Source organism: Anastrepha ludens, chromosome 6 (genome assembly GCF_028408465.1).
Source record: "Anastrepha ludens isolate Willacy chromosome 6, idAnaLude1.1, whole genome shotgun sequence".
Classification (NCBI taxonomy): Eukaryota; Metazoa; Arthropoda; class Insecta; order Diptera; family Tephritidae; genus Anastrepha; species Anastrepha ludens.
The window spans coordinates 76529652-76556403 of NC_071502.1; the positions used below are offsets into that span (position 1 = coordinate 76529652).

Genomic DNA, 26752 nt, shown 5'->3' on the forward strand with positions numbered 1-26752 from the left:
AAAATTTATACGAAAGTCCACGACTTAGAACTACGAGTGATGCCGCCCTACAAATCTCGAATTTACGTTCGTTGCTATGTGAGTTCATTGACACCGTTTCCATTGAACCTGTGAAAGATCCAGTGAAGTGATTACCATCATAACACTTAAATTTTATTTTACTTTTCTGCTTAATTACTGAAGTATAAGAGGTGTGGCTATTAAATAACACATGACCCAAGCGTCAGCCATCGCTGTTTAGCTCAAAATACTCCCTTTGAATACAGTACCCTTCGATTTTGCAAATGAATTAGTAAAACTATACTGTTCGTTTACATTTGAATTGCTTTTTTACTTCCTTGCAAAAGTGCTAATGCTAGGTTATAAAATTTAAAAGGAAAAACTTACTTAAGAGTTTGTACAGCCAGTTGACTATCGTAGCGACGTTCCGGTGATGGGAGTTTTTCGAATTGAGTAAGACATGGATGTATTCGATGATAGTCATCTCTATGCTCACCCCAAGACCAGCCTGCCTCTATTTTGTTCAATGCCCACATTTCATGAATATTTTCCGCCAGCTTTTCTTTTATTTGATCAACAGAGGAAGGGAGTGTAACACCTGATGTATCAACAGGATTTGGAACAAATGCGGTATCATCTTCAATGAGCCATGGTCCGGCTAATACATTTTTATGTAAGTTTCCAAAGTAAAAGCATGGATCCAAGCTTAGATTTTGGTGTGGCATCAAGCATTGTACTAGAGGCGAGAAACCAACTGGTGGAGCAAATTTTAAACGACCATGATCTCCACCAAATAAAAAACGGCAACTAAAGATTATTGAGTATGAAAGATATGATCATATGTTTTTAAGATTTGCATATGTTGAACTCACCTAAGTTTTGAGGAGCAGCTCAAAGCAGGAAAAAACATCCCGTCCAAATTAAAATCTCTGAAACTGCCTCGAACTTTACAGCCGTTAAATGAAAATGTAATAATAGGTATAGAAAGATCAATTGTAACACCAATAACATCTCCTTTTCGTATGAATGGTTCTTCGGGCAAATGATCAACAACCAAAGTGCGGCGTCCACCTGTCCATAAGTAGGAGCCGTCAAAACCGAAAGAATAAAGGTCGTCGCCAACACCGTTTCCGCCCCATTTTTTACCGCCGCCAGGATATGGAACATAACCAGAAGTGTTGGCCCAACCGATCCTCAAATGTGGCATCATGTGCGTGGTTTGCTCAATATGGTCCATAGTAATTTCAAAGTACCATTTTTGGTACATTGCAGATCCCTCTACCCGGCCAACAAAAATATTGGGGCGTATGCTAAAAGAAAATCAATCAAAAAAGAAATCAATACCAAACCATTTATTTATGTAAAATTATATTATATACCTGGCTACATGATCCACTAGCTGCGTTTGCAACAATAAATTTTTCCCAGGCAACAGAAAGTCGCATATATTGTTCTGTGATGATCTAACTGCCACTCCATTACCCACACACAGGGAGCATAGTACATCGAGAACCTTCGGGTCTCGACCATGTTTTTCCAATAACGAAATGATTACTTTGATATGTTCATCCCGCATCATATTCAGTGCTTCCGGTGAATCAATGAGTACACAATGTAAGACATCTAACATGCCGGAACCTTCACTAGATGCTTGCGAGCCCAAACGCGAAAATAACCAATTTAAACGATTACTGTTAGCAAATTGGGCACAATTAGTATGGTTTCCTTTGATAATTGCAGCCAATAGTTGATAAAGGTATGTCGATATTAAGTCCCAGCTTTGGCCAGTCTCATCACCCGCCAGAAAACTAGCTAAAAATCCTTGTGAAGTAATCACATTAATTTTATCGATAGCTTCAAGAATAAGATTTAGTACTCCCTCTTCTTGGAAAAGGTCTTGTCGGTTTCTGAGCGCTCGAAAACGGTTTTGTTTTTCTTCGTGTTCTGAAAATTCAATGATATTGTAAATTAATCGCACTACATGACTGATTCTAATTTTTTTTAACTGACTTATAAATAAATAATCTTAAGGTACCTATATTTTTCTATATATGGTAAGGGTAATGCTTTTTTTTTAATTCACCATCTAAAAACCTATTGAAAATTACCAGCGTACGTCAAATTTATAAAACAACGGTTTAGATACGTATTTAAACGCTTACATTAATAAAGTGGCTCACATGAAAGATTGAACAGCATCAAGTACATTTTCATTTTTTACCATATACATTTTTTGGTACAATAGTTTTCGGCTGTTTCAATTCCAGGAACAATTTCGTATATCTAAACATAATGGTTGATGGCGGATAATTCCATATGGGGAGATTACCTGATTGCCATTCACTTGAGACGATTATTCTGCATATGGTCCAAGCAGCTTACAACTTTCGTGCTTTGCGCAAGTATCCTCAGCAATCCAGGATATCTGGTTGTGCGCTGGGTTTGGGAACCGCCAAGTCAGATGAGAACTACCTACACTGATGACGACCACTGCAAACGAACTAAGGAATACGAATTGAGGGTTCCGGTTGCTTAATGGGGAAGGTACCTATGCCCGGCTGGTTGAAGTCCTAGTAAGGGCAAAAGCTGGCATCACTGTCATTCAATAAATGCGATGGACGGGGCAAGACAAGAAAAACATTGAACCTTGAATTTGTTGTGGTACTTACATTCACTCCGGTAGACAAGCGAATCACAATAATTCGCATCCAGAGCGTGCTTGAATTATGGAGTGAACTCTTCTCGAACTTGTTAAATAGTGCCCATGTCACAGAGAATGTGAAAATCTGGATACCCCAATCATTGACGACGGAACTGTCGTTCCGCTACCCGACCATGACGAGGTAAGAATTGCGATAACGCGGCTAAGGAACAAAAAGGCCGCGGGAGCTGATGGACAGCCATGACATGACCCAGCTAACGAAGCCGGATGGACGCCTCATCGGATCTTGTCATCGTTCAAGCTCCTGGTTTAGACTTTGCTCATCCATATATGTATACTAAAGTTACCTCACTTGTACGATCAAAGTTGGAATATGCTGTCTTTATATGGAAGCCACATTAAGAAGCTTGAACGAATTCAAAAGCATATTCTTCGTTTTGCTCTCAGATCGCATAATTTTGCTGATCCGATTCATTCGTGTGTTTGCAAGATGTGCCTTAATAAATTTGAAGTCGTTACAAAATGGAAGAAGTATTTTTCACTCCGGTTTATTTTTGATATCATCAGTGGTGCGATTGATTAATGATTAATGTGCTTCTTTTACAGAGCATTAAGGTTTACATACCAAAAAAAAACCTGCGGGTTACTAATTTACTCTTACAGCGGGCTAGAATGATCTATGCCTCTTACGCTCCGCTATGTTACATAGAACTTTGAATGAATTTAATAAAATTTCAAATTCTTTGGGTTTTGATTTTTCATCTTCTATACAAGCTTTCAAACTGTCACTGAATGAATTAAATACGCAGACATGTACCAAGGTGGTATCGGTAAATCAGCTGATTAGTTTTTTTTCTTTCGCCGTGTCCATGTAGCTGTCAGCACAGAATGAAACTAAGCGAATTCATTTTTTGTTTTGTACTTTTCCAATACTTTGCTGTCACAATCAAACGTACAAAGCATTGTTGTAGGTCTAGTGCCACCATCTTTAATGAATGCGCCTTGACATGTACGGACTATTATCGTTAAGTTTTTTTGTTGCAGGTTCGTAAAACTATCAAGTTTTTGTCACCAGAGAGTGACAAAATTATATAAGAAACATTCTAATGCAAATTAAAATAACTATTATGAGGTTACGGAGCTATCAAAGCTTTCAATTAGGCAGTGCTTCTCCAGTAATTAACATCTAACTATGTATATATCTATTACAAGATGTATTCACATACATATTTATGTGTGACTTACCCATGTCATCTTCTGGTTGAGAAAAATAGTTGATCAAATCTTCAAGACACATGACCATTTCATTCAAATTAACTTTTTGAAAGAATATTGAATGACGACGATTGGATTGTAGAGTTTCTAAGGCACTATAAAAGTTAATAATAGTTTAATATTTATTTTATTTTAGTTATTTTAAGTAAGTTATTAAATTATAAATTTTGCATTGTTTGTTGACGTTACTTAGAGCACTTTTAAAAAGATATTAGGCAATGTTTACACCACACAATATTTCTTACTACAGCCGTTTGTAAAACGGACCACATTGGGTACTAAACCGAGAACAACTCAGATTCCAAATATATATACATATTATACAATATATATATATATATAATTGGCGTTTACGTCCTCTTTGGGTGTTTGCCGAGCTCCTTCTCCTATTTGTGGTGTGCATCTTAATGCTGTTCCTACATTTTTAGGCCGACTGCGAACGGCAGATATTTTTTATGAGGTGCTTTTGCATGGCAGAAATATTAGAAAAAACTGTTTCTTCATTTTGGTGTTTCGTGCACGGAGATTCGAACCAACGTACTCCGGAATGGTAGCCGCCGTATAGGCCAACCAAAGTACATACTCCATTCCCTCTAGGATGCGATTAATTAGGACCTCATTAAAAGTGGATTGGTCTTTAAAACAATGAGTATATGTACATTTAACAAAGCAACTGAATTTATTACTTTAGAGATGGTTATCTACATATATATTAATACGGAGAGCAAAATTTTGTCGTGCTTCTTTTTAGTATTTATAGTCAGAGAAAAAAGTTGAAACATATACCAATGGATAGCATATGTGGAGACGGTTTGCACAATGTATTAAAATAGATACATAAGTGAATAGGTGCAGGTAAAATTAATCACACTATTTTACCTGTATTATGATATATAATGTTATAATATGTATCATGATACTATATACATATATGTACCACGATATAAAAGTTGATGAAACTTATATATTGTGAATCAATACTATTACAAATTTGATTCAGAAATAATGATGGTCATGGATTAATTAATGATTGTTTTTTATTATGGTTTTTCAAAAAAAAAAAAATTTTCCCATAATACATGAAATTAAATGTTTCCAATTCATGAATAAAAAAAATTATGATACTTCAAATACACAAATATAAGATCGCTTAATACAGGTAAAATAGGATACTTTTCACATTTAATTTTACTACATCTATTCACAAATATCATGTAAAAAGTTTCAACATAAGCTATCCATTTATATATGTTTCAACTTTTTTCTATGATTATAAATACTAAAAAAAGGTATGACTAAATTTTGCTCACCGTATTTATATAACGTCGAATAACGTCTAAATTTCGACGTACGGGCGATCCTACTTGTAGTACGTATTAAGACTTAAGTGCCAATTTCAAGTGTTTAGGCCGATCTCGCCATACAATTGAAGTGTGCTACATTTTTATGTATGTATGTCATCGATGAACTCAAAAACTACTGGACCGGTTATTATAAAAATTGGTATATATATGTATTTTTCCACGGAGAAAGTTCGTAGAATATGCTCATTGATGCCACTCGCCACCAGGTGGCGCTGCAGAGTAGCAACTTCTACCCGGTTCAACTGATTGCAATAAAAATTAGTATGACCATGTATTTTTACACAGAGGAAACGAATATGACATGTTCATAGACAAAAAATAAGTGCGAGGCTTGCTCACTTTTATATTTCATTTCCATAGTAGGTTACTGCAAGAGATCACCCAGCCACAGGCGTAGTTTATAGAGTCAACTCTCAGTAGGGTGTTATTATTTGATCCAATGAATAGTAATTGATTCTCTTGCTGTTTTCCTTAAGGGCTTTGGTGTCTGCGACTTATCTTATAGAGAAGCGTAAACAATACTAAATATTATTACCTCTATGGTACGGTAGAGAGGACTCACATTAAGACTATCATTTCCCTTGCTGAACAAGTTTTACTACGTAAGGCTTAGCATGAGCTTAATCCAAATACAGATGCTTTATTTACTCATTACAGAATCTTAACTTATGGTTCGGAATTGACTCTGTATGAGGTCATATGTTGAAGCAAATGGGTATATGGTTCGGTTGTCCAAGCTGATGTTTATGCAATCTCTATGAACTACATTGTGGTGGAGAAGAATGAGTCTAATACATGCATTGGAATCGCTAAATTCTGAGTGTCAGGTGGCACGAAACAAAACTGGAACTCAATTTTCAAGCTCTGCTGCTTACACATCTAACGGCTTCAGGTATAAATGACAGAAATTATAGGGAAATACTGCACAACAAAACTGAAAAGCGAAGGCATAGAAAGTAGGTAAGTTTTCAAATCTGGCTTTTTGGTCTTTCCAGGCTTCTTGTGACAAACATATATTTGGAATGTTATTACCAATGCAAGTGATTATGGTTAAGACAATCGACAATCGGGACAAGACAACCGAAAAATCTTCTTTTGTTTTGCAAATATTTTACATCTGCTCTCATAGAACAACTGACGCTGCTACGATTAAGTAAAGGGTGGTTAAATTTCAAGGGCCGATGTTGAATGTGAACCACACCTAAACGTCAACGACACCGTTGGACTTCTTTCTTTGGGGTTATTTGAAAGAAAAGGTGTACGTCTATAAGCCAGCAACAATTCAAGAGCTAAAGGATGAGATAATTCGGCACATTAACGGCATAGAACCTCAATTATGCCTCAGCGTCATCGAAAATTTGGACCATCGGATGGAGGTATGCCGCCGAGGCCGCGGCGGCCATTTGGCCGACATTTTGTTCCATACGTAATTGAGCCATACCAATATTATCATAATAAAGAGAAATGACAATAATTTCCTAAAAAAATTGTATTTTATTCAAAATCAACAGCGGCCCTTGAAACTTAACTACACTTTATATGGATTCGCTAACTGGGTGAAATTCGTCACCTAAATATGATCACCATGTACCATGAGAGCCGTCCCGAGTTACTAATGGGAATAGTAATTGCCTCCGGGTTGCAATGAACTGAATATACGACATATATCTATACATATAATTATGTATGTAGGTACTCAGTTCTCTGAGTCAATAATCTCAGACAGGCATACAAAAATTATTTTTAAGCACCTTTGTATGGAGATTAATTGAATGATAGCGAAAAGTAAAGAAATATTGTTAGTATCGGCGGGCTCCTTATAACTTCATACTTGTATACATATATTGCAAAATTCAAAAATAAATAACTTGCTGCTTTACTTAATAAATTGGGTGAAAAGGCTACTGCATTTGCGGATAACACGTGCTGTTTTCGATTCTTCTTCCTGAGATCGAGAAAAGTCTAGACAATCGTCCATTTTTCCTTCTTCATGCAGAATTGCTTGCTTTTCCTCCACTTTGCCAACGCCTTTCTTTTTGGTTTCATAGCTTTTATAGCTGAGCCATAGACTAGACTCGCAGTGTTGTACAATGACAGTGGTATCACCATATTTTATGATAGGGATACCAATAACTTCAAGATCCTTATCTTCAAGTACTTTTTTTTCATCGTCCTTTTCTTGCCTTAAGCAGAAAGTCGTTGACGCAATCGATGCTTCTTCTTTTTTTACCTTTGAACAAAAAAAAAATAATATTAGAGTAGATAAATCATGTAAACCCACAATAAGTTAGGTTAATTTAACATAAAATTTAACTGTTATTACCAAAAATAATTCGTTATTTTCGTTAACGCCTAGATATCGGCCAGTGGTAATGTGACGTATGCGCATCGGGTGATACCAATTAATGAAGCCACCGGTCCATTTAGTGCGTGCTAACTCAAGTCGCCATAATGAGCGAGCCTGTGACATTACTGAACCACCTTCATATATAACAATACTGCAACGAGAAATAATGAAAAGGTCACAACTCACGTTTTAACAAAATGTATGATTAATTACTTTTGTCCCGCTTCGCGACCCCATGTACTTGGTATAGTTAAGCATTCATCACCACCGTGGAAAAAACGTAGCACATCACCACCGAACACATAGCCGACATATTTAACTCGTGAAATACCGGTACCATAAGGCTGCACTGACCAATGAGTCACGTGAAAACTAGCATTTACAATTGATTGTTCGTTTTCCTTGGTAGTATGCTGCGTATTGAATTTGTAAAAGAATATATGGATAATTTTTTACAGATAGATAATACAATACTTGGTTTATGAGGGTTCACTTACCAAATATCGCTCCGTGGCCACCGAGACCAAAATCAAATCATCACCCACCCGGACTTTCTCACCTTCAGATCGTTGTTTGCTCGCTGGATGCACTGTCCACCAACAAGCTTCGCCTTGGCTGTGCTCTTGCAATCCTACGTCGAAAGACAACTTGTCATTCGAGGAAGAGGTAGACAGGCATGCCAAGTACTATATTAAGCAAAACATTATTAATTAAAAATAGTTCAATAAAGTATTTACTAAGTATACACATATTTAAAGAGTCGCTTGTATGGGAAACAGATTCATGAAATTTGCCTGGTTATATAAAAAGGGCACTTGACGCATATTTATAAAAAAAAAAAAAATATATATATTTATAGGCGAGGGAATATTAAGCGCAACTCCCTTAAATAGTGCTCATGAGTCTCCGTGCTCCTCTAACTTACCATATCACTATTGTGGTGTCGCAAAAGTATGGCATTTCCATATAGTAACGTCCTATGACCGGATCCCGTCCCTTTGCCCTGAAAATGTATAAATTTACAAGGTTGGAAGGTTAAATACTTAGATCATTATGAAAAATGTAAGTTTTTATTACTTCAATCATGACCAACGGAAGTGTGAAGAGTAGGGATCTTATTTTTATAGTGTTTACAAGTGAAGTGATACTAACTGGATTTAATTATAAGTGGATTACGGACTATGGAACAGTGATTTTGTTCCACAGCAAAACATCAAAGTTTAACCTTGCAAAGTATTCCTTCAAAATGAGTAACGTTGGCAACCCGTTTCATACTTTTTCATCTCTATTCGATTTTGAATTAGTCTGTCTAATGGTGCCCGCACTCAACGACGTTATCGTAGCCCCTGTATGTTGCCCGTGAGATACACAAAATTGAGCAGAGCTCCGTAGAAAACAGCTGCTTTCGTTACATATTTACACAATACGGTTTGTGTGCGTTTGTGTTCTGTTGCATCGACACATGACGTTGCCATTCATATTTTTGCATACCAACTTTTACACACATCCGCGTTATCAGTTACAATTTTTCATTGTATAATAATGCAGCCACTTACCTATGGAACTGATGCCGAAATTCCCCTTGTTACGGATTCCGAATTGCTTGGTGAAATAAATAAACTAAAATCAAAAAAAGCGCCTGGGTATGATCTTATTACTGCTGAAATTTTAAAACAACTTCCTCAATGCACGATATCTAGGTTTACTGAAATAATGAACGCCACATTCAAAATGCACCATATCTCAATATATTGGAAAACTGCTGAAATAATTATGTTTAATAAACCAGGGAAGCCAGCGCATGATGTCACATCTTATCGGCCTATCTCGCTCCTACCAATTATATCAAAACTGATGGAAAAGCTTTTAGCCAAACGTCTCAACATAATTATTAAGCAAAGAAATATAATACCAGTGCATCAATTTGGTTTTCGCACAAAACATTCTACCATCGATCAAGTGCACAGAATTACTCGCATCATTGAAAACGCCTTTGAGGAAAAAAAGGTGTGCTCTGCTGTCTTTCTCGACGTGTCTAAAGCCTTTGACAAAGTTTGCCACATTGGGCTCCTCAACAAAATAAATGCGCTTCTACCAATACAATATTTTAATGTTCTAAAATCGTACTTATCCGATCGTTTTTTCCGAATAAAATACGAAGACACATATTCCGAACTTAAGGAAATTAAAGCTGGCGTCCCACAGGGCAGCGTGCTGGGGCCCATTCTTTATATTATTTTTACGTGTGATCTACCTATTCACATAAATTGCTCCACAGCAACTTTTGCTGACGACACAGCCATCTTATCGGTAGGAGAAACTCAGATTGACTCAATCAAAAACCTTCAAATTTATCTAAATAAAATCTCCGAGTGGACCATTAAATGGCGCATAAAACTAAACGAAACAAAATCGGTTCATTTAGACTTCACACAGAAGAAAATCAAATATCTGCCACTACATATAAACGGCGTACAAATCCCGCATCACAACACCGCCAAATACTTAGGTATGACACTAGATACCAAGCTTAGATGGAATGCTCACGTTAAAAAGAAAAGAGAAGAGTTAGATATCAGATTTAGAAATATGTACTGGCTTATGGGCAACCAATCAGCCTTATCCCTATACAATAAAATTCTTTTATATAAGCAGGTGCTTAAACCAATTTGGACATATGGGATCCAGCTATGGGGCTGCTCAAGCTCAACCAACATAAAATCCATACAAAGATTCCAAAATAAGGTACTACGATGCGCTGTTAATGCACCTTGGTACGTCCGTAACACCGATATCGAACGCGACCTTGGCATCGAATCAGTTGCCACTTCGATCAACATCAACGCTAAGTCTCATATGGAAAGACTACGCCACCATGTAAATAGCGAAGCCTCAGCCCTAATTGACCCCGTTAAATGGAAAGAAAGACTGAAACGAAAAAAACCGCACCAACTCACGCAGTAGCCCATCTCCCTGCAAGCCTGATGCAGAGTATTTTTAAATTTAGTTGTATTGTACAAAATTAAATCCAAATTGTTCGTTAGTTTATAATTTATTAACTAGTTACAATGTAAATAATAATAAAAAAAAAAAAAAAAAAAAAATTGTATAATAACTCGAAGCCAAAATCCAGCAAATGCAAATAGTTAATTTATCTATAACTAACATTATTAAACATCGTTTGTAAATTAATTTCATGAAAATTTAAACTTTTTTTAGGTTAATTTGGTTAATGAAAATTACTGTTTTACAAGACTGTGGGGTGAGAGAGCAATCAGCTGCCACGTTTTTACGGAATAATCCAACATTTTTCATTTACCTACGTAAACGATGCACGATACTACGTAACGGAACGGTGGTGATTTTTCATTTACATGGGGCTCTCAGTAGTTTCATCGTGTTAGCTGACACGCAACGTACGTTTACGTTGGTGAGTGTGAGCCCCATAAGGCGAATCTATTCTAGGTGATATCATTTTTGGGGGCTGTTAAATTTGATGTTTTTTTGCATTTTGTTTGCTTACATTTTTATTTGAAAATTGTGTACAATTATGTGAAAGCATATCATTTAAACACGGGCAAGTGTGGAATGGGAATGGATCATTTTTCCTACTCTATAACGTTTGTAATCAAGTTTACCATTACCACAAATAACTCGTATTTGTAATCTGATAATGTATCCCTGTATCTCATCGAATTCCTCAGTCATTTTTCGAATAACCACGGTATGCTCCATTGGCTGCGGCATATCTTCAGATATTTGCATCCACTTGCATTTATGAAAAAAATTGCATTAAACTAGAATTTTTCAATCCAATCATCGACGATACAGTGAAAAAACTTGTTATACAAAATACGTGTAAATTTAATTTTTGTTCTACTGAGTTAGTCGATATTATTCAATTTGTGTCAAATTGGTTCATTTATATTTAGTTAAGAATTGTTAACTTATTGCGTCTAATGAGTTTGCAGCTTCTGATAACTTCTAATAGGAATTCGGCAGGACCTTGGTTCATTCACAATTCACAATTATCGTCAAAGCTTCATTTGTTCGGCATTTTGACAAATTTAAGGGGAACATTAGAAAACGCAAAAGGATTAATTCTTCACATCGAAAACCGCTTTCGGTTAGAGTGCGGAAATTGAAGACTTGCCTGGTCAAAATTAGTCTGAGAAAAAAAAAAAAATGTATGTATTTTAATAAAATGTTCGTCTATTAAAAAGCCCCTAAGTTTTCTCTCGCAGATGAACGTATATTTAATTATATAGCCAAATTAGAGCAATATACCGCCACTTTTTTATTTATATATTATCATTATATAATTATTTAAATTTTTTTTTTTAACTTACAGTCTCTGATCCAGCCGCAGTAACTAGTTCTTGTAAGGCTCGCACTGACAAGGCTTGCTCGATTACGAAAACGCATTGTGATAAATCTGGCGGGACGTTTTTGTCCGCAATATTCTCCAAAAAGCAATGCCGATTACCAAATCCTTCAGCTGCTAGGCAGACACGTTCTCCCGTTGCTGTACAAGAAAGACATACCATATCTTCCTGTAAATTATACAGATAAAACCCTTAGTTAATGAAAGCCTGGATATCTTCGCTAAACATATTAATTTAAAAGTTTCTTTTATGTTTAATTTCTTAGAGAATTGATACAAATGTAACAGTTGAAATAAAGGATGATGTACAGATAAATTTCAAAAACAATCGCTAAAACGAATTTCGAAACTTTAAGGGCTTCAAAAAATCGATTTTTGTTTTTTTTTTTTTCATAAATGTCATCCCAAACTATCCAAGAATGTGTCCTCAAAATTTCAGAAGCAAATTCAAAATATTTTCGGAATTACAGAAGAAATTGTGAGCAAGCGGCGAGCAGGTATACAGGCGGCCGGTATATATAGTATACAAAAACTTTGACGCGCGATTTCTCGGTTTTTTATTTTTGCGATTTTTCCTAATTGGCGGAAAAGTTAAACGTCCTATCGAAACGAGATAACATTGATTGTATTCGGAATTAAATTCTCTTCTAAAGAGTTTTTCAATAAGGGCGGGTAGATGTTGAAATGGAATAAAATGGCGTTTGCTGAGTGGCACGTAGCGCCGTCCTGCTGGAACCACATGACGTCTAGGTCCATGTGGTTCAATATGGGCCATAAGAAATTGGAAGGGCCACCACGTCTACCGAAAAATGGGCGCAATGGTGCAACGTTTGCGTTAATGAACACAAATTTTGATAATAAAGTTTTATCATTTGAACGTGCTGTTCAATCGTGTAACTTGCCATGATGATTTGGCATAAACAACTGAATAATAAACAAAAGATTTGAGAGATGTCACCAAAACAAAATGGCCGCCACAGGGCGCCAAAATCGACCCGCGCCAATTGAAAAACCCTTAGTTGAACCTAAAGAACCTTAAGAAAATTATGATTAACCCACTTTTTAAACAATTTAAAGTGAATATGTTTTTCCAAAAAAATGACTTTTAAGAAAGAAATTGTTAAATTTCTCACTTTTTGTTTAATTTTCTTGGTTTAACTAGAAGCTATACTATACTAAAATAAAAAATTGTTTGGGTTTTTGGTGTCAGATGAAAATTGCGACCTGCATCTTTCCCGCCGCACGACACATGCACACTCGAGGCGCCTGGCAGGCATAATACGACATATATTTTAATAAAACAATTTTAGAAGACTGTTGAAATATATAACAAGAAAACCTGAAAGTTTCGTTTCAATCGAATATTTCTTTCCTGCCCAAAAAAATCCACGAAAAAATCGATTTTTTGAAGCCTCTAAAGCAGGCTCCCCCCTTAAGCTTGAACTATAAAGCAAATACTATACCTTCCTCTTTATAATGAAATAAACATCCGATCATTTATATTAAAAAATAGCATTTTTGTTTGAATATTAAAATAACACCTCTGGTTGGAAAACCCTATATATATGTATGTGTATATATTTTAGTAGCAGATAATTATAATCTATTAGGTTAGGGAATAAGTTCGTAGCGTTTTACCGAAGACTTTTATTTAAACAAAAAACTATAATTATATCAATAAGTTAATCAATTATGTTAATTATGCTGTTTACAACTTCTTGCCACCTCTCGTCCAATTTGTTGATGCCGTTCCGCCAAAAATCGCCTGGTCTGGTGTCAAAGAAGTTGTTGAGGCAGTTTTTAAGAACCTCTTTGTTATAGAAGGTAACACACTTTATATGGTTTGACAGGGAGCGGAAAAGATGGTAATCGGTCGGTGCAAGGTCCGGAGAATACGGCGGATGCTGAAGGACCTCTCATTCGAGTCTTTAGAGTGCGACTTTGACGATTTTTTTTCACGCGGTGTAGCTGGGCAATGTTGACCGTGGCATTTTTTTCGAGCCCTCCCAGTTCCACCAAACACATATCATGATCTTCTTTGGATGAAGATCCGGCTTGACTCTCGGCTTTGGCGTATCTCCTGGAGCCACACACTCTTTTCTTTGCTTCATATTGATGCATAGGACTCATTTCTGATCTTCCGTGACGATTCGGCAAAAAAATACCGGTTTATGACCCCGTGTTGCTCGTTTTTTTCGGTAAATCCCATTGAATGAAGGTGACTGAAAATCGTTTTATGATCGCAGTTCATTTTTTCTGTCAATTCACGACTGGTTTGTCGACCGTTCTCCTTCAAAAGTGATTTGAGATGATTTTTATCGAATTCAGAAGACTTTCCGCTGCGGGCCGTGTCGTCGAAGTGGAAGTCGCCACTTTTGAACTTCGCAAACCATTTCCGTGCTGTAGACTCGCCTATGACACCTTCTCCATACACGTCGCAAATGTCCCGGACTGCTTCAGTAGCTTTTTGTTCTCAATGAAAAGCAAAGAAGAGCAGATGTCGAAAATATTGATTTCTGGGTATTCCGTTTCTAAGCCTCAAACTAATAAATAAATTACATAACTGAAAAATACAATTAAGATAGTTTTGTAGAGTAGAAATAGTTCTATCGAATGAATACTCACCCTTTGCCAAGTAGCAAAAAAATCGTTGTAAAATAAAAGAAAATTTAAAAGCGCTATGAACTTATTCCACGACCCAATAGATTAATTTTTCAGTAGTTTACATTACATATAACGTTAATTGTATTAAATTAAATTTACCATGAATTCATGCAGAGGCTTGACCAAACTCTAAACAAAGGATTTTTGCGTTTAATATAACCATGCAAGCATATTCGTCATCCTTTTAATTTAGTTAGCAAGGTATCTCTTTTTTATACTAAACAGGTTCTCAAACTGCGTTGTACTCACCGTCCGCAGGAACGAAACATCATCCTGCTCCGACCCTCCTTCGGCTTCAGCCATATTGGTACTAGTAGATCAACGCCTTCCTAACATTAAATTTGGTACTCAGATTTTCAATACTGAAGTTTGAAGTTACACTGCTGGACGGACTCGCGATCCTATGAGCAGTGTATTGCTGAAGGTTGTAAGCAGATTTTTCCTCTTGCTATGTGACTGGTTTCCGGTTGCAGTAACTATATTAAAAGAAAGTTTTAGAGAAAAAATATATTTGTTCATTAATTTATCAAGTGAAGTGAAGTGTTTCTAAATAGTAATGTATTATCTATCGTCAATATTAGAAAATTTTCCGTACATACGCGGCAGCTCGCATATAAAAAAAAATAAAACAAATAATGGAAATATGTATAACAGAATATACTAATGCCATTTTTTCAACTTTGTCCGTTTAAACGCGTTAATCTAAGGAACGTATGAACCCAATTAGATCCCATTTATATCCCGGTTCGAATTATAGTCTAAACAAATACGAATTGTGAAAACAAATGTTTTCCATAGAAATTAGCCCACTTTGTGAAGTTCAGATATTTTGGAAAGCGTATTTATGTGGTGCCCAAAATCTAACGGAAATCACACAAAAACGTTTTTCACTATTAGCCCAAAAAAGGTATCCATTGCGGTGGCTTCATCGGTATGAGCAGCCGGTAATTTTATTACCCGATTACTACCCATACAATGTAAAACAAAGTGTAACTGTCACGATTTTATACTATTATAGCCTAAAAATGTGGGACGAGCATACCATGGCTAATGGTCATGAGCAGTAAGATCGCTTAACAGAACCTTCGACAAAATGATTGAGCCATGAACGACGATACCAAAAATGTCTGTGCAGATTTTTTAAATATGTACGTATGTGACATATGGCATCACTAGGGCAAGTAATAAAAGTCAGATGTGCGAACAAGCGAGAGACAGTTGAACAAGAATATATCGTCACATGAAAACAAAAAAAGCCCTAAGTTACATTTTAAAAATTTTACAGGAGAAGCAAAAAACCTTTTAAAATGAAAAATATGGCCAAATTTTTCAATATTTTCTGAAGTTAAGATTATTTTTCATAAAAGTATCAGTATTTGAAGAAAAAATATTACTTTTCGTATTACTTACAGATATATGAATCTTACGCCTTCTACAGTTAGTTTTTTCTGAAATCGAAAAGGGCGTAACTCAAATAGAAAGTTTGTTTTTTGGTAATTTTCTCAAAATATTTTGGTTATATCTTGCATTAAATTGATTATAATATAATAATATATTATAATGGATATTATCCAATTTATTATTATATATTTTTTATTTTGATAACAAACCAACAAAACAAAAAATAACTCTCAAAAAGAAAGTTAAACAAAAAGGAATTAAATTCGTAAAAAGACGAAAACTTTAAATAAATCTTGCTATTCATTTTCATAGGGCAAATTAGTATAAAAATCATGACAATCTGCTGGTATAAAGGACTTAAGATCGTTAAGATGTTCCCACTTTTTTTTAGAAATGTTTAATCTTTTGGAGCATTTTTTTTTAGCATTTTTCGACGTTCCTTTTGGCGGAGTAATATCCAATTGCGAGTGTTTTAAAATGTTCGAATCTACCCAATTTCTTATCAATTTTTCATTTATTCCAAAAGTTGACATAACCATTTGCCGGCAAACCTGGATATGAGTTGTTTTTGCTTTCAAATAATACCGTTTAGATAGCGATCACCTCGAAAATGTGTTACGGTTTCGTGCTATTTCTTCTAATTCTACTTGACTTATTACATAAATCTTTTTTTCTTTCCACGACATGTGCCAAAATCCATCAAATATTTCTTGGCGCATATTTTCATCATATTGGGAGCCATAATGCAATGTGATTTTTTCACAATATTTAGACTGACATCTTAAGCCCATTTTTCGAGGATTCTTTTCACACACAATTCCCTTATTAAGACCTTTATAAATTTTGCCGCTCATTCGGTTATTGTAATTTAAATATGTTTTATTCACCGTTTTTTTTAACACTGACTTATCAAAATTAGTTTTGTTAATCATTTTTAGAGATTCTAAGTTTTAATTAAATAAACTCGAACTCAGTAAAGCCTCTTAGAAACATACAAAAGAAAAACTAACTGTTAATACAGAGATGCAAAAAACCTTATCGTCAATACTTTTCGTCAGTAACTGATAAATAAAAAACTGATAAATAAGAACATACACAATGGCATGGCATGCTAGGCTTTCTTGTGTTTGTTGTTTATTATTTCTCTAAAGGCGTAAGTTACAGTTTTGGTTGGCAAATTTGTTACGCTTGCACTTAGGGCTTTTCGAATTTTGTTTATACCAATGTCATTATTGGTTGTTGGATTATAAAATTTTAAAGGAACATGTATTATGATACGGTACATGATAATCAACTAAAAAGTTCTGTTTTGACATTTGTGTAGTAAACACATGCGAAATACGCGTTAATAAACAATGTTACGCTACACTGCTCCAGAACCCGGAATATTGCTGACTATTTATTTGACCAATAATCGGTCAATGACTTTGGCACAACGTGAATTTCGTCGCAGATTTCCTCGCCGTCCAACGCCTACTGGTGAAACACTGCGACGTTTAGCCGCTCGCCTCGAAGAGATTGGCACAACACGAGATGCTGCCAGGCGTGGCAGACCCCGGAGTAGCCGTTCTGCAGAGAATATTGCTGCTGTAGCCGAGGATGTCATGGAAGCGCCGTCGACATCGACCAGACAACGTGCCACGCAAATGGGTATCAGTCGACGGTCTTTACAGCGAATTTTGGTACAAGATTTGAAGATGTTTCCGTACAAAGTCCAGACGGTGCATCAGCTGTTAGCTGCTGACCGCCAATCGCATCTAACATACGCTCAAGCCATCCTTAATCACCACCAAGAGGAAGATGATTTTTCATCAAAAATAATCATGAGTGATGAGGCCCATTTCCATCTTAGCGGGTACGTAAATAAGCAAAATTTACGCTTCTGGGGCACTGAAAATCCGCGTGTAACCCACGAAGAGCCATTACACCCGCTCAAAGTCACTGTATGGTGTGCTGTTTTCGCTGGAGGAGTCATCGGACCTTTTTTCTTCGAAGACGTCACGGGCCAAACGGTTACTGTGAATGGTGAGCGCTACAGAGCAATGATCAACGAGTTCTTTTTGCCGCAACTTGATGAATTGGGATTGGAAAACATGTGGTTCCAACAGGACGGTGCAACGGCACACACTGCACGTGCCACAACCGATATGCTGAAGGATGCATTTCCCGGGCGCCTAATCTCCTGTTTTGGCGATTTGCACTGGCCAGCAAGATTGCCTGATTTGACCGCTCCAGACTTCTTTTTATGGGGCTTCTTGAAGTCGCGGGCTTATGTCAACAAGCCTCAGACTCTTGCAGCTCTTAAAGACAATATCCGTCAAGAATGTGAGGATCTATCGCCGGAAGTTTTGGCCAAAGCAAGCAACAAAAAAGAGTCAAAAAGAAGTGGAGAAAGGCGAATCGAAGCTAAACTCAGCAGCAAAAAGTCCACTGGAAGTTGAGGAAAGCGGTTTAAAGTTGATAGAATTTGAAAATTTTAAAGTGAACAATATGCAGCCAACATCAAGTGTGAGCAGCAACTCGGCCAATTCAGTTGAATTTCTCGAAATGTTAGTAGGAGCGTAACGGTCAACAATTCTCGAAAATTATACCAAACTACGACGGTAAGGCAGGTCCACTCAGAACGTGGCTGGAGGATTTCGCCCAAAATGCTTTTGCGTATCGTACCCAGAAGAACAAAAGTAAATGAATGCGGGAAATAGCCAAATTGTTCTTGCCAAATGGTCAGCGTCTCAAACCATGAAGCTTTATGTAAACCATTAATCGAAGAGTTTGGCGAGATACTTAGCACTGCCGACGTTCTTAAAATGTATTTCAAATGAGAAAGGAAGCAGTACTAGGAGCGGTGAAAGATGTAGCAGCCATTCGGTATATCGAGGATGGTCGAAAGGTACGTGATGACTTGAAATACCCTTTATATAGTGCCAAAACGTTGTAGAGCAAAAGCAAAACTACGACAAAGAAGGCGGCAGCGAATTGCGTGGAGTTTCGAAACAACATTGTTTCAATTGCGGGCCAACTTGTAGAATCGGATCAGTGCACAGAAATCGTAATGAAATTAATCAATGATTATAAACTGGCTACAGCTACCACTGCTGTACACCCTACTCAATTAAAGATAATACCAAAGGGAAGTTTACTAAACTTTAATGAGAGTCCAACTCGACTGTCTGCAGCAAAGCGTGCCATTATTAAAAACCAAATTGAGGAATGGTTAAGGCAGGCTACAGTGCGTGAACCCACTGCGAATATAGCTAGTAAAGTCATTCTAGTAGAAAATAAAGACGGCGGTTATCGTGGTTGCATAGACTACCTGGAAACTGGATTTCGCTGTGTTAAAAGATTGATTCCCTGTACCGGTTATTGGCAGGTTTTGGAAAAAATGTGACTGCATTAGCATTATTATTAGATTATTTTCGGTGATGAACCTGAAAAACTTCGAAAGAAAGTAGACAAAAATACACGGCATTCGTTATTAAAGAAGGTTTATATGACGTTACGTATATTTTTCGAGGGAGTAATGGAAATGTATGTTGACAACATAGCAGGCTTGCAAATTAAATGGGCTAAGTGTAAGTTCTAGTAGAAAAAAATTTGCTTCTAAGGGCATGAAATTCAGAATGGCAACATATGGCCAGGTAAAGATAAATAAAAGCTGTTAAATATTTTCCTTAGCCGAAAAATATAAGAGATATTAAATAAAATATTAACTAGATATTTTAGAAAGTTCAACCCAAATGATGTAACTAGAGCTAGGTCGCTAACGCAATTATTGGAAAAAGTTGCAGCATTTGTAATGAGTGTCACAGAACATCCAGCAATCAGTACATGTGTTGAAAGCAGCGCTTACTTAAGATCCCGTTTTACAGGTTTTCAAACAAAACGAAAAAACTCAACTTCATGTCGATGCATCAAAGCATAAGCATTCGGGCCTTTATTAAAGCCGAAAGACGTCGCCACAAGAAGAAAAACTCCACTGCTACTTTCAGGGAGTGAAGGTTGCATATCCAGCGACGAAACGTCTTTGTCATTATTTGACGACCTAATAACCGATTGCGCAGCGTTTAAGTAGACGGCTACCAAAAATTTCTGACCAAGTCGACGGGCGCATAGGAAGCAGTAAACATGGATTACAACATTTGAGAATCCACAAGGAATCGTGAGCGACAGAGCTTTTTTATAAAATGTATTTAAAGACTTTTGCAATAAGAATAAAATTGAGCATTTTGTAATAACAACGGATGTCTCGAGGGGCAACGGACAAATACGCGTCAATATTTATAGTGCTTTCCCTATTGGCAAAATTATCAGCTAATGACTCTGCCAAATGGTATAATTATACAGCGATGGTACAAAGAGCAATTTGCGAACACGTTCATACAACAACAAAATTTATACCGTACGGAATTATGGTTGGGTTAAAAATGAGAAACGAAACGTCTACCACCATAGTTAAGTTACTTCAAAATGAAATGTTGGTCGCATTCCAAGATGATCGCAACAAACTAAGAGAGGCAAAATACCTATGTAGGTGTTATCCCAGACCCCAAACTCAGCTGGAAGTCCAACGTAGAGTACAGAGTAATGTAAGAGAATGTTGGGTAAAAAATGGGGTCTCCATCCAAAACCTTCCAATTGGTCCTATACAGCCATTGTAAGGCCAATACTAACATATGCGGCACTATCTTGGTGGCCCGCAACAGAAAAGAAATACAACAAAACTAAGCTGAACAAGATACAACGAACAGCGTGTACCTTAACTACAGGAGCGCTTAGCACCAGTCCTACTGAAGCGCTCAATGTACTAACTCATCTGCATCGGTGAGACTCAGAGACATAGGAAGCTGGACAACAAGCCCGTATGGTCACAGTACGATCGTCCTACAGGGACCCTCGCTGCCCAAAAACAGATCAGACTACACAGTCCCCGACCTAAACTTCAAGAAAGGCTTCACGGTACCATTTCCACCGAGAGCCGAAGGGAGCAAAGGGAAGCTGATTGGAAGATACGATATCGAAATCTATACCGAAGGTTCTAAGATGAACTGTGGTGTGGGAGCTGGCTTCCATTCGGTGCCGCTCAACCTATCCCAGTCAATTCGCCTTCCTGACTATGCCAGCGTGTTCCAGGCAGAACTGTTAGCGATCAGAAAGGATGCAAATCTCTAAAACTCTACAAGGAAGTTGGTGCAAGAGTAGCTGTCTTCTCAGACAGTCAAGCAGCTATAAATGCCTTGGACTCCAACTCCATTTCATCCAAACTAGTCTTACAGTGTAGAGAGGAGCTGGAATTGCTCAGTCATTGGCTTGAAGTCACTCTGATATGGGTTCCCGGTCACAGAAATATACTGGGTAATGAGATAGCGGATGAGCTAGCAAGAAAAGGCTCGACACTAGAAATAGCAGAGGCGGTGGCAGTCTCCACCCCACTCAACACATTAAAAGCATCCATTGCTTCACACTATCATGCTCTAGCCGAAAGAAGATGGAAGCATCTAACTAAATGCATTACAAGAAAAAACACATGGCCGTCATACAAAATCCAAAGGTCGAATGATCTGTTAGGATGCTCCCGGCCAAACATCTCACGTATCACTGCAATCCTTACAGGCCATTGGAAAGTAGGGGATCATGCAGCTAGACTCAATCTACCCTTCAATCCTATCTGCAGGTGCTGTCAAGCGGAAGGTGCGAAGGAAAGTCTTTTCCACTACTTATGTGAATGTCCAGGGCTAGCTGGGGCACGACTCCGCTCCTTTGGTAAGCCTTTCCTGCAGCAAATTAATGAGATCTCAGATATCGAGATGCTGCTATGCTTGGACAGCACTAAATGGATTTGACTTATAACACCAAAAAAAAAAAAACATAATTATACGAGAACGGTGCTGGTAAAACGGTGCTGGTCACTAATTGGGATTCTTTCAGTGGAAATACTCAACCACTTCAACAACACAACCCTATGCGCATGCAGCTCTTCATATACATACATATAGATGTTCTTAATAACTATCGTAATTTCTCGATGTGGCAACTTGTAATTCCTGGCGAGTTCTGTCTTGCCATCTAGAGTCGCCATCAAGGCGAACTCAAGTTTTCGTTTTAGTAGGCCTCTTCTATTCCCCATTTCCCCGATCGCTATCTCTATGCTCAATTAATTTCACAAAAAAATTGTATGCGAAAGCAACAACAAACTTATCGAGTAAGATTCATCGCCAGCGAGTATGGCTATAGCTCATTAGGCCGCACTGCCTTACCAGCACATGTAATTTAAGGCAGTTCTCTTCTCGCGTTGCCGACATAAGTATATCCATGCTTCATCTATTCGCCACTTGCTAAGTGTTGGCGAAAAAAGAGGCCCAAAATTTCATTCGTGCGCTCGATTCGGGAAAATTCACTACAATATTAACACAGTTATTCACTTCCGGTTTAATTTTTCTTTTTGAATGTACAATAAACAAGCTTTTATCTTCAAAACACGCAATTCCTCTGATTGGTTTTAACTGCTCTACTTTCACCAATTGCATTGCTGATTTGCTAGCCACCAAGCGCAATAATTTTAAGTAATCAATATTCTAGGTAAACATCAAAACGTGTACTGAGTAATAAATTCAGTTAATTGAAAGTGTGATCTAGCCCAGGGCGAAGATTATGTCTCATATTCATATTCATTCCTATTCTGGTATAAGACGGGTCCTTTTCGAAGGAAATGCAAATCTAATTGAGAAGTTTTCGTATTATCTTTTCGTGGATAAAAAACGTTAAACGCAATCGAAACACAGAGGCCATAATTTTTACTAGTCGCGATAAAACAGTTACAGATAAAATTTAATTTAATTCGATATCGATTCGTTTTTTGTAGTCTTTTTAATATTTCGATTTTTTTTCTCGGTAAATCGGAAATATCAGGTTTCAGTATGCTCTGTAAAAAGGTGAGAAAGTTTTGGTCTGCACTTGACACAACACTAGTTATGTTTAAACGTTCGCAGCTGTGCGAATAAGCAAAGCAAATAAAATAGATAGTGCCAATCCTTGTAGTGGATTATTGGTTAGGAAAAGAAAAATAATTTTGGTGGCATTTCACAACTTTAAATTTTAATTAAATCCAGATCCACATTTCGACCACTATGGGTTTGTGCATGACTACCATTTGGTAGATAGAAATAGCAGCCACCCCTCGGCAAAACATTCGGAGGTGGCATAAAACTATAGGTCCCCTTCATTTGTGCAACAACATCAAGATGCACAGCACAAACTGGAGGAGCTCGTCCAAATACCTAGCAAAAACTAAATATTATTTATTTATTATTATTGATGTGACAATAAACATATCCGTTATACGTTAATATGCAATTCCAATAAAATTTATTTTTTGTTTAAATCTCAACAAAAATTAAATCTGCTTAACGAAATACTAAAAGCTTCCAAATGGCTGCTTTGTTCATGTTATTAAAAATATTCAAGTGGATATTGGATTTTGTGTTCAAGAAACAGGAAGAATTTTTAAGAGAAAGTTCGGTTGAAATAATTGATGCTCTTTGGACACCTAAATTAATAATTAATACAATCTTTTTTTTATAAAAAATAGTTCTTGTCAGAATTATGCCTCATTTAAAGTGTTTTTCAACAAATTTCATTTGGTGCCTACATACATACATACATATGTATCCATATATCGGATACAATATTTAAATTGATCGAATGTTTATTTGAGCAATCCTGTTTAATAGTAGGTTGTACTCGTAACTATGTATGTATGTATATTCAAAAATATTTCAGGGCTTTTCAATTATTCGCCATTTATTGAACCGCTAAACTGAAAATACAAACTCTAAAGCGTCCGGCACTCGAAGTGTAACCAATTAAAAAGGCCATAAATTTAGTTTGGAAAATTACTTCTACTCAATTCAAAGTAAAAAATGTGTGAAAATAATACAAAGTTTACTTTTGCTCGATATGACCATCTTTTGCTTTGCCTATGGCCTTGAGACGATCCAGACGAATCACAAGCAGCCCGAATGTGACTTACAGGTATTTTCGCATTTACCTTGACGCCAGGCTCGATCGAAACGATTGGAGAGCGTCCATCTGCGGTTACAGCGGCCCAAACCATTACCTGAGGCACGTGCTGCCTCGGTGACCAATCGATGACTCAAATACACGGTCAGCCAAATACACCTTATCGTTTTGCGAGTTTACGAATTGATCAATTTTAAACATTTCTCGTCAGTAAACACAATGTTCGGAAATTTACCGCTTTCGGCCAAGCGAAGCAACTCCTTCGCTCTCCCAAGTCTGAATTGTTGCTGCTTTGGTGTGAGATCTAGCGCCTTTTGGATCTTGTAAGGCTTGACTTTGAGATAATTTTTCAGTATGCATCGGATGATACGGTCAGATATTTTTACAGTTCTTTCGCCATTTGAAAAGCACTTCGTCGGGGATTTCGCTCAAGTCGCTCCTTCCCTTTTTGAACCATTTCGCGTGACGTTGCAGTCTTTTGATGACCACCTCAACGACGTTTCGCGATGCTACCAGTATCATTGTAACGAGCAATGGTGCGATAAACAAAAACTTTATTTACTTTAAGGTGTTCGAGCTCACGAACAGTCGCTGGTTGTGACTTTCCAGCCATTATAATGCAATTACACTATTACGTTTGAAATCCATTACTGATTTTCTTTCTTCGAGTTTACTCTCGGCAAAATGCTTTCGCGAGCTTGTAAACAATACTCTGGTCTGTCACTTAGCCAACTAACAGATGCGCGAGAAGTCTGAAGTTGGTTACACTTCGAGTGCCGGACCCTGTAAACTTGTATTCTAAAACGTATGGATACACTTGGGTAACAACAAAAGTTATGATTATACATATAATACGTACACATGTTTATCTTATGTTGAGAAATTGTTATCACCGAAGATTACTAATACTAAAGATAAAATATAATATAGGGTTAATGGCCCTGTGGCAGCCATTTTGTTTTGGTGACATCTCTCAAATCTTTTGTTTATTATTCAGTTGTTTATGCCAAATCGTCATGGCAAGTTACACGATTGAACAGCATGTTCAAATGATAAAACTTTATTATCAAATTGAGTGTTCATTAACGCAAACGTTGCGCGCATTGCGCCCATTTTTCGGTAGACGTGGTGGCCCTTCCAATTTCTTACGGCCCATATTGAACCATATGGACCTAGACGACATGGGTTTCAGCAGGACGGCGCTACGTGTCACACAGCAAACGCCATTTTATTCCATTTCAACATCTACCCGCCCTTATTGAAAAACCCTTTATATGGAAAACAATACTGAGAGATATATTAGTCACAATTCAAAAAGTGTTTCTCCAGATTAAGTTTTGATTTGAAAGTCTCTGGTGAGTTAGAGAATATGTCCAAATTTTGCATAATTGGTTAGACTGCCTTATACAACGTGCACGCCGTTCATTTCGACTAAAATTGATCTTGTAATAAGATAAAGGGAACATATTGCTGAGTCTAAGGTTACGAGTAGGGCAATTAAAAAGTATTAGCTCCAGCAAGAAGTGACATTTGATATGGTTCGTAACTATGTCCCTTATAAACATTACTGATGAACTTTTTCTCCGCATTTCTAAAGTTGCTAACAAAAGACATCTACTTTTATATGCAGGTAAACTGCAAGGCCAACGAAGTGAATGAATAGCAAATCTAGTGAAACGTTTTTGAACCTTCTCAATTCTTAATGATGAGCCCATATAGAATGGATCCCAAATAATGCTGCAATATTCGAGGTTTGATCTCACAAGAGAAAAATACAAATTCCTCAGCGTAGATATATCCTGGCATTTACCAGCGATAAGAGGTAAGGAGTTATCATCACACCAAGCTTCCAATCTTGTTAAGTCTTCTAGAAGTCTTATGCAGTCAGTTACGTCCTCTATCCGACTATAATTTTTCAGGTCATCTGCGTACATCAGACAACGTGATGTCTAGAAAACGTCTGGAATGTCATTAACAAACATTAAGAACAATAGAGGCCCAAGATGGCTACCTTGAGGTACGCCTGAGGTAACTTTGATGGCATCAGATTTTATGTTATTTATACGAACGAATTGAGTTCTATCTGCTAGATAAGATGCAAGCCACTTAAGTAAGCTAGGATGAAGACCAATTGAACCCACCTTTTTTATTAGGATACTATGGCAGGCTCTATCGAATGCTTTCGAAAAATTGGTGAATATGGCATTAAGACAAAATTGGCAAATAACCCTAAATTCGTAACAGTAGATCTACCCTTGAAAAAGCCGTGCTGATTAGGCGATATGAGATCAACAATTTGAAAGAAAATCAAATCATGAAGTAGATTTTCAAAGAGATTAGGTATGCAAGAGATTTTGCAGATAGGGCGATAGTTTTGGACTTCCGACTTGCTTCCAGACTTATGTATTGGTATGATAAACGATTTTTTCCAATTATGTAAAAACTCACCGGAAGCTAGTGATTTATTGAAGATAATTGTTAATGGTTTTGCTAACGATGCAGCACAGTTTTTGAAGTGAAAACTTCTTTAGAATCGTTGGGAGTGATTTGAGAAAAAGTGAAACGAAAAAAGCGACACTCTTGGCTACGAATATTACATATACACGTAGCGACGAACTAAATAACTTTTAGGCCAGCGC

General features: G+C 37.0%; 1 protein-coding gene across 12 annotated transcripts in view; it reads right to left on the reverse strand.

The window, feature by feature from the left end:
- LOC128867340 (ryanodine receptor) overlaps positions 1–26752 on the reverse strand; it is an 87647-nt gene that overhangs the window by 50377 nt on the left and 10518 nt on the right. For all 12 annotated transcript variants that reach the window (XM_054108483.1, XM_054108481.1, XM_054108476.1 and 9 more), the window contains exons 3-13: positions 14946–15172; positions 11998–12201; positions 8574–8651; positions 8146–8334; positions 7862–8061; positions 7625–7799; positions 7182–7531; positions 3908–4032; positions 1380–1944; positions 873–1310; positions 388–807 (exon numbers count right to left, since the gene is read on the reverse strand). In XM_054108483.1, the coding sequence (XP_053964458.1) occupies positions 388–807; positions 873–1310; positions 1380–1944; positions 3908–4032; positions 7182–7531; positions 7625–7799; positions 7862–8061; positions 8146–8334; positions 8574–8651; positions 11998–12201; positions 14946–14999 (2798 nt within the window). In that variant the 5' untranslated portion in view covers positions 15000–15172. The remainder of the gene's footprint in view (positions 1–387; positions 808–872; positions 1311–1379; positions 1945–3907; positions 4033–7181; positions 7532–7624; positions 7800–7861; positions 8062–8145; positions 8335–8573; positions 8652–11997; positions 12202–14945; positions 15173–26752) is intronic.